At 39.7% G+C, this 9301-nt stretch overlaps 1 protein-coding gene across 1 annotated transcript; it reads left to right on the top strand.

Moving 5' to 3' along the window:
• Positions 1 to 840: 840 nt before the first annotated feature.
• Positions 841 to 2671, top strand: LOC120182642 (cysteine proteinase 15A-like). The gene is made up of 2 exons (XM_039187560.1): positions 841 to 1116; positions 1760 to 2671. Exons 1-2 carry the CDS (start codon positions 841 to 843, stop codon positions 2669 to 2671), a joined length of 1188 nt encoding a protein of 395 aa, XP_039043491.1.
• The last annotated feature ends 6630 nt before the right edge of the window (positions 2672 to 9301 follow it).

The following is a 9301-nucleotide window of genomic DNA, read 5'->3' as shown; positions in this document are numbered from 1 at the left end:
CTAATCTTACTAATACATTAACAGATTAATAACAAACTAAGTGACTAAATAACTGACAGCTAATAATTTGACCTATTATAAGGCCATATGCATCCGTCTTTGAAAGTGAGAGGAAATTAAAATTTATTATAAAAATGAATGATGAAACGATGGTCACGACATTGAGAGAATTGCAGAGTTCCAAGTTGCCCAACTTGCTATAATTTTCTCAAAAACAAAGTGGAATCTACAACCATTTTATCTGAAGCTGATGATCATACATGGCGCTAGCGTCGTCCATGGAATCCAGTATGCTCACTCATGTTTTTTTTATTTTTTATTTTTATCTGGAAGCTTCCACTTGTGAAATTCGTGCCTACCTCCTTGCTTTATACGTTAAAACTTGCAAGAATAACAGATAGGCGATCTTTTTCGATGAATGCAACTCTGGGCTGTCTCCAACAATCAATCAATATTGAAAGGGTAAACTACGTCAATGGTCACTAATTTTTGTGTCAGTGTTCGTTTTCACCACTGGTGTTTGAAAAGTCACAAATCGATCATTAACGTTATCACTTGTTACAAAATGGTTACTAACGTTATTGTTTGTTACAAAATGATCACTCGGCGTTAACAACCGTTAATAAACCATTACTGTAGTAACGGAATACCTGATGTGGCAAGTTAAACCAACTGACTCAAGTGGCAACCCTAGAGCTCTTAGGAGGTCGAGGGCCACTTGTGAGAGGGCATATAGAACTCTCTCATCAACTGCCCAAAACCACTATTGAGATTGACTCCTTGTACAAGGATATCGACTTTTATTCGACCATCACCCGTGCTAGATTTGAGGAACTTAACATGGATATCTTCAGAAAATGTATGGAACTAGTTGAGAAGTGTTTGAGGGATGCCAAGATGGACAAGAGCAGCGCCGTCCACGATGTTGTGCTTGTTGGTGGTTCCACTATGATTCCCAAGGTTCATCAACTTCTGCAATATTTCTTAAATGGAAAGGAGCTCTACAAGAGCTCTGCAAGAGCATCAACCCTGATCGATGAGGCTGTTGCTTATGGTGTTGCAGTCCAATCCGCTAACTTGAGTGGTGAAGGACTGACGATAACGAGAAGGTGCAGGGTCTTTTCCTCTTGGATGTCACCCCATTGTCTCTTTCCCTCGGTTTGGAAACTCCTAACGATGTGATGACTGTTTCATGTTAAGAAACGTGTATAATAGAAAATATACACAGTAAAGAAAATGCTTGCATTCATATCAGCTGGCACACTACATTTATAAGAGTGGTTTAGCTCACCACTAACCACCACTAACCATCTAACAAACTAACTGACTTTGCTAACAGACTAACCACCTCTACACGTATGTGCTGCATTGACAGCAGCCTAACATTCCTCCTGCTCTTCCTTTTCTCCTCTTTGACAACAGAATGTTAGGCTGCTGTCAATGCAGCACATACGTGTAGAGGTGGTTAGTCTGTTAGCAAAGTCAGTTAGTTTGTTAGATGGTTAGTGGTGGTTAGTGGTGAGCTAAACCACTCTTATAAATGTAGTGTGCCAGCTGATATGAATGCAAGCATTTTCTTTACTGTGTATATTTTCTATTATACACGTTTCTTAACATGGTATCAATCGCCAAACGGTCCTGACCTTGTTGTTCTTCCGCTGCATGGAGTCCGTTGGCTCTATTGTGACTGCATTTCCGTCTCGAGCAGCAGATTATGTTTAAGATCTTCAATGTACCTGCCATGTACTTTGCCATGCAGGTTGTTCTTTCCTTGTATGCCAGTGGTCGTACTACAGCGGGGGGATTCCAAGTTGATCCTTTGATCGAGCAAGTAACGTATGGTCACGATGGAGCCGAGCAACCGCTGCTGACAGCGGAGCATCGCTTCTCTCTGTTCAAAAAGCGGTTCAAGAAATCGTACATGTCACAGGAGGAGCACGGTTATAGGTTCAAGGTTTTCCAGTATAACCTGAGACGAGCGGCGCGTCATCAGAAGCTTGACCCATCTGCGACTCACGGGGTGACTCAGTTCTCCGATTTGACTCCGGGAGAGTTCAGGAATGTGTATTTGGGATTAAGGAGATTGAGATTGCCTAAAGATGCGACCGAGGCACCGATTTTGCCTACTGATAATTTGCCTGAAGAATTCGACTGGAGAGAAAAAAGAGTTGTTTCATCCGTCAAAAACCAAGGTTCATGCGGATCATGCTGGTCTTTTAGTACAACAGGAGCCTTGGAAGGTGCTAACTTTTTGGCAACCGAAAAACTTTTGAGCCTCAGCGAACAACAGCTAGTCGACTGCGATCATGAGTGTGATCAAGAAGAGAAAGGTTCATGTGATTATGGATGCAAAGGTGGGCTAATGAACAGTGCTTTTGAGTATACCCTCAAAACTGATGGACAAGTCATTACTATCGGAACTGAGAGATTCCGGTGTCCTGAAGTCCTCTTCCAGCCATCTTCCATAGGAATGGAAGCAACTGGAATCCATGAAACTACCTACAACTCTATCATTAAGTGTGATATAGATATCAGGAAGGATCTCTATGGTAACATTGTTCTTAGTGGTAGTTCAACTATGTTCCCTGATATTGCAGACCGTATGAGCAAGGAGATCACTGCCCTTGCTCCAAGCAATATGAAGCAGAAGGTTTACGTGCAAGGAGGATGAAGAATTGTTAGTAGTTAAGCTGCGAAACATTGTTGTTATAGAATAGTTTTTTTTTATAATTTTTTGGTTGAATGTTCATTCACATCAAAAGTCTGCATCGATTCAAGTCGAACAGAGGGAAGCATTAGCACTTCCGATTCAAGTCGAACAGAGGGAAGCATCGGCACTTCTGATTCAAGTCGAACGGAGGGAAGCATCGACACTTCCGATTCAAATCGAACGGAGGGAAGCATCGGCACTTCCGATTCAAATCGAACGGAAGGAAGCATCGGCACTTCCGATTCAAGTGAACGGGAGGAAGCATCGGCACTTCCGGTTCAAGTGTTCATCTTTTCATCAAGAAGGAAAAGTAGAGGGAATGTTAGATTGTTGTCAAAGAGGAGAAAAGGAAGAGCAGGAGGAATGTTAGGCTGCTGTCAATGCAGCACATACGTGTAGAGGTGGTTAGTCTGTTAGCAAAGTCAGTTAGTTTGTTAGATGGTTAGTGGTGGTTAGTGGTGAGCTAAACCACTCTTATAAATGTAGTGTGCCAGCTGATATGAATGCAAGCATTTTCTTTACTGTGTATATTTTCTATTATACACGTTTCTTAACATTTCATGATGTTGCATGGCGTTTTGCGCCAATATTTCTGTTTTAAATAATAGAACAGGTCATAATTATTAACTCATAATTCTTCTTTATATCGTTGCATGACGTTACCTCTGTTTGCCGCCAACAACTCAAGATCATCCTTGCAAGGTGTTGCCTCTGTTTTGCGTCAACAAGTCAAGATCATCCTTGTAAGGTGCAACTTCCTTTGCTTGGAAATTTTGTTCTATGAACACAACACCACTGGAACTACAGTAACTTGTGGGTTTACCAAAAGTCGAACTCATTGACGTCCTTGGTATTGGTGTCCTTTCTTATAAATTTACATAAATTTAAAACATAATGAAATATGGGTTTTAACCGTTTAACCACGTTTGAGATCCTGTGTGCATTGCCAAGTACGTTTATTTTTACATAACGTGTTTATTTTTACATAACGTGTAAGTTATGTCACTTTTTATAGCTGAAACATGAATGGATGTTCAGTGTTCATGCAAATAAGATGTTCATTGTTGTAGCAAGTCATGGAAAAAATGGAGAGCTTGAAATAAGTTCACTCGAAATAATTTAATTTATTCTCACTTTTATCAGAATGTTTATAGGAGGTTATCACTGAATCTTTTTACTTGTAGAATGGGTGGTGTTAAAATGCAGTCAAGGAAAGTTGAAATCCACTTGTTTTTGTGCATGGGCAATAGGTCACTGCATGGGTGGTAATTTATATTAAAGAAGAAGAAGAAGAAGGAGAAAGAGAAAAAGAAGAAGGAGAAAGAGAAAAAGAAGAAGAAGAGTCAAATAATCGGTCAAACATATTGAGTCAGCTGATTTAACGTACCACGTCAGTATTCCATTACTGCAGTAACGATTTATTAACTACTGTTAACGTCAAGTGACCATTTTGTAACAAACGATAACGTTAGTGACTATTTTGTAACAAATAATAATATTAGTGACCGGTTTGTGACTTTTCAAATATCAGTGATAAAAATGAACACTAACCCAAACATTAATGACCATTAGTGTAGTTTAGGCATATTGAAATGCATGATGTCATAAAAAAATTGTGTTATGTCTACTTTTACTTATTGATTTAAAAAAACATAATATATGAACAATTTCATTTTTATTTAATTAAGATATGATAACTGTTAACAACAGTTAACTTGCGGTGACCACATCTTTATTAAATAAAAACGAAAGTGACCATATATTAACTAAATAAAAACGAAAATGATCTTATGTAAATAATAGGGACAAAATGTGTGATTCTACCAAAGTATTTAACTATCGCATAACCTAATCTATTAATTGTTAATGACAATTAACCTGTGATGACTACATTTTAATTAGATAAAAAATAAAAGTGACATTATATTATATTTTTTGAAATCAGTGAAGAAAAATAGACAAAACACAAACATAAGTGATCAATCATGTAATTAACCCAAAAATCTTTTATATATACACTATATATTTTCACTGAGTTATGTTGGCATTATGAGTTTGTGAGCACTGCTCGAGCATAGTGATTCTAGAAGCTTACCAGGAGTTAAAGTTGTTAATGATTAGTTGAGTTTGTTAGTGGTTAGTTACTAAGTCTGTTAAGACTATAACAACCTTGTAAAGTTGTATATAAGGATGTGAGGAGTGTAGATCAATGTAATTCAAGTAATCTTCTTCACTTACTTTACATGTGCTCTTTAGCTTATACTTAGATATCCAACATGGTATCAATCGTCATTGATCGTGGGATCGTATGCTCTTGCTTCCGCTCGTGAATCAAGATTCTTGAAGATCAGTTCATTCATGGATCTTACCTCCTCTACATCTCGAAACTTCTCCAACAAGAAAGTTAATATGGCTATTGATTAAACCAATTTCTTGCTTTGGAAACAACAAATCTTGCTCACGGTCAAGAGTCATCGGCTGGAGCGTCTGCTGACCAATGATGTCTCGTCACCACCCATGATGATTACTGATCCAAATGGTGAGACTCGAGTGAATGAGGACTATGAAGACTTTGTCACGCAAGATAGTGCGTTGATATCGTGGCTTCTATCAACGATGAGTACGCATCTGCTGTCACAATTTGTTGGAGCTGAAACAGCTGCAGCAGTTTGGGAAACGGTTCTAAATTTTTTTGCAGATCGCTCAACTATGTTTGTTATGAGTCTACATTATAAACTACAGTCTATAAGGAAAGGTAATGACAGTATGCGGGTGTATCTCACAAGCATCAAGGAAGTGTGTGATGCTCTTGCCTCGTGTGGAAGTAGTTTTCCATCAATTAAGAAAATTGTGACCATCTTGAAAGGTCTTCCTTGTGAGTATCAACCCTTCATGGCTGTTGTTTCTACTATGAAAGAGGATCTCTCAATTGATAATATATATACAATATTGATGGATGATGAGGTCCAAATTACGGGGTTTGATAAACAGCAAGACATTCTGCCAATGACTGCGAATTATACTCGAGGAGATGCAGATCGTAACATCTCTAATCGCTCAGATCATAGGAACAATCGTGCACCATCATCTGCGTCTGGATCGAGGAATGGTGGTTGAGGGAGTGGCCGAACACGTGTTCAATGCCAACTCTGTGGGAAGCTAGGCCACTTGGTTGACCGTTGTTGGCATAGGTTTGATGAAGACTTCAACTGTGTCACTGCCAACAATTATCACTCTCCCAATGATAGTTCCTTTAGCAGTTACTCCTCGTCTGGCTCGACTTCTGCCAGTGGTAACCAAAGCTGCGAGTGATGCTCACGTATAAAGGCAAACTCTCAAGCAAATGTGGCTGCTGCATCTTCTTAACGCTGGGTGGTGGACTCGGGTGCCACTCATCACATTACTCCAGACAGAACAAACCTTACAAATGCCTCTGATTTCCATGGACCAGGTAAAATTACAGTTGGTAATGGTGTTTCCCTTGATATTCGAATAGTTGGTAGGGCAATCTTACTACTACATCCAGAATATTAATGTTGCATGATTTGTTGCATATTCTCCATATAACAAAGAACTTGCTTTCGGTTTCGAAGCTTGCTAGGGTCAACAACATCTTCTTTGAGTTCCATGCAAATAACTGCTGTGTACATGATGAGGTTACCAACCGAGTGCTCCTGACTGGTGAAGAATATGGTGGGCTTTACTCATTTGTGGCAAGTCACACTGGGAAAGAAGACAGATGCACTGCTGCTAATGTTATCTTAGTTACTAATTCTGTGACTAGTGAGCTAGAGGAGTTATGGCATAGAAGACTTGGCCATCCCTCTAATGAAATACTAAGACAAGTGACTAAAGAACTCGATGTAAAATTTTCCATAGACATTAATAAAACGTGTACTGCTTGTCAAATGGGAAAAAGCCACAAATTGCCATTTGTGCAATCAACCACATCATATGATACTCTATTTCAACTTGTTTTCACTTATTTGTGGGGACCTCCACACGTCTACTCAAATGGATTTAGGTATTATACTTCATTTGTTGATGTATGTACCAGATACACATGGATCTATCTCCTCAAATATAAATCTCAGGCCATTAAAGCTTTCTTATTATTTCAAAAGATGGTGTTAACACAGTTTGGTGCTTCATTAAATCTGTTCAGAGTGACTGGGGTGGTGAGTTTCGCAGTCTTTCTCCACTTCTAGCCAAAACTAGTATCACCCACAGATTGTCATGTCCGCACACATCCGAGCAGAATGGGATTGTTGAGAGAAAACACAAACATTTAGTTGAAATGGACCTTGTACTGCTGGAACATGCAGCACTGCCAATGGAGCTTTGCTCGTATGCTATTATTGCTGCTGCTCAGCTAATAAACAAGTTGCATACCAAGGTTCTACAAGGGCTCTCTCCTAGTGAGAAGTTGTTAGGAAAGAAACCAAACTACAGTGAGCTCAAGGTGTTTGGTTGTCAATGCTTCCCTTACATGAGATCCTTTCAAGCCCATAAACTCGTATTTCAATCACAACCGTGCACTTATCTAGGTGTCAGCCCCCAACACAAAGGCTTTCTGTGCCTGGCTACTGATAGAAAGGTCTATATCTCTAGGCATGTTATTTTTAATGAATCTGTGTTTCCTTTTGCAGGAAAGTCACCCATATGAATTGCGTATGGCTCAGAATCATCAGTCCCAACCACTTGAGATTGTTTCCAATAAACAACATGTACCTATGCAGCAGCCTACGCATTCGGGTACCCCAGGCAGTGCCGAGTCAGGAGAAACTTTACCTTTCAACATGGAAGATGTCAGTGAGTCTTCGAATGCTCCCGCTAAAGCAAGTGCTGGACTTACTCCTGAGAATGATCCTGTAGAGGAAGAAGTATAAGAATCCTCTAGTCTAGCTGCTCCCAATAGTAACACTAGTGAAATAAATGGAAATGCTGAAGGCAATTATGAAATTCCTGCCAGTGAAGCCGAGGTCAGTTTTAAAATTCCCCCTGCTGTTGATAGATCTCACATAAACAACCACCCTATGCTCACAAGGAGCAAGTGTGGCATTTTCAAACCCAAAGCTTATTCCTGTCACTTTGATGAGGTTGTTCCCTCGACTATCGATGAAGCACTACAATCACCAAAGTGGGCTGCTACTGTTCAAGAAGAGTATGATGCACTTAAAAGAAATGAGACCTGGAAACTTGTTAAACTTCCACCAGGTCGTGTTGCAGTAGGATGTAAATGGCTTTTTAAAATAAAACAGAACCCAGATGGCTCAGTTCACAGGTACAAGGCACGCCTAGTTGCCAAAGGTTTCTCGCAAGTACCTGGGCAAGATTATCTTGACACATTCAGTCCTGTTGTAAAGTTTACAACACTCAATGTTATTCTATCTGTTGCAGTAACCAATAATTGGGAATTGAGGCACGTTAACATCAACAATGCCTTCCTTAATGGAGACCTAAGAGAAACAATCTTCATACAACAACCTCCCGGTTTCGAGCAATCAGTAGCAGATGGTGTGCCCCTTGTGTGTCAACTGTAGAAGGCCCTATATGGATTAAAGCAAGCCCCTCGCAACTGGTATGCCAAACTGAAGGATGTGCTTCTACAAATTGGTTTTCAAATGTCTCGAGCTGACACTTCTTTATTCTTCACAAAAATAAATATTGAATATGTCTTTCTCCTGGTCTACATGGATGATATAATAATTATAGGTTCATCATCATCTTTAATTGCCAAGGTTGTATGCACGCTTCAAGATGTTTTTTCACTCAAATATATGGGGTCTCTTAGTTACTTCTTGGGAATCGAAGTAAAGCGATGTGGTGGTTCCTTAATGCTTAGACAAAAGAAATTTATCTTAGAGCTTTTGAATAAAGCTGGCATGGAAAATTCTTCATCATGTGCAACACCAATGGTTCTGGCATCCAAGTTAGCTGAAGATGGTAAGCCATTGATTGATGCTACCATGTATCGATCCATTGTTGGGTCGTTATTATACGTTTGTCATACCAGGTCAGAGCTAGCCTTTATTGTTGGAAAGGTGGCCCAATTTATGCATGCACCTCATGTAAGTCATCTACTAGCAGTAAAACGAATCTTGAGGTACCTTACAGGAACTCTTAAGTATGGGTTGATGTTTTTTCCATCCAAGGTGAGGTACGCAGTTTCAACTTTTGCTGATGCTGACTGGGGTGCCAATGTTTCCGATCGTCCATCAATTTCAGGCTTTGGAGTGTTCCTTGATAATCACCTGGTTGCATGGAGCTCTAAGAAACAAAAAACTGTTTCACGATCGACCATGAAGGCTGAGTACAAAAGTCTAGTTGATACTACAACAGAGGTTACGTGGATTAGCACGCTAATTAATGAACTTGGGCTGAAGTAACACAAGAAATCTGTTATCTGGTGTGAGAACACGGGTTATGGCAATGAGTGCCAACTCAGTTTACCATGCTCAATCGAAACACGTAGATCTTTATGTGCATTTCGTTCGCGAGAAGGTGGCAGCTCAACAACTTTGCATGAACTACGTTCCTGCAACTCATCAAATTGCAGATGGCTTCACTAAACTTTTATCCAAAGCAACC

The sequence above is a fragment of the Hibiscus syriacus genome, unplaced genomic scaffold (assembly GCF_006381635.1).
Source record: "Hibiscus syriacus cultivar Baekdansim isolate YM2019G1 unplaced genomic scaffold, ASM638163v2 tig00112699_pilon, whole genome shotgun sequence".
NCBI lineage: Eukaryota > Viridiplantae > Streptophyta > Magnoliopsida > Malvales > Malvaceae > Hibiscus > Hibiscus syriacus.
Note: the sequence above shows the minus strand (reverse complement) of the source record. Positions and strands in the feature narration are given on the sequence as shown.

Coding starts and splice junctions, on each gene's coding strand:
- LOC120182642 (XM_039187560.1), top strand. CDS start 841: ATGGATATCTTCAGAAAATGTATGGAACTAGTTGAGAAGTGTTTGAGG. Junction 1,117..1,759: donor CGATAACGAGAAGGTGCAGG/GTCTTTTCCTCT, acceptor TTTGCCATGCAG/GTTGTTCTTTCCTTGTATGC.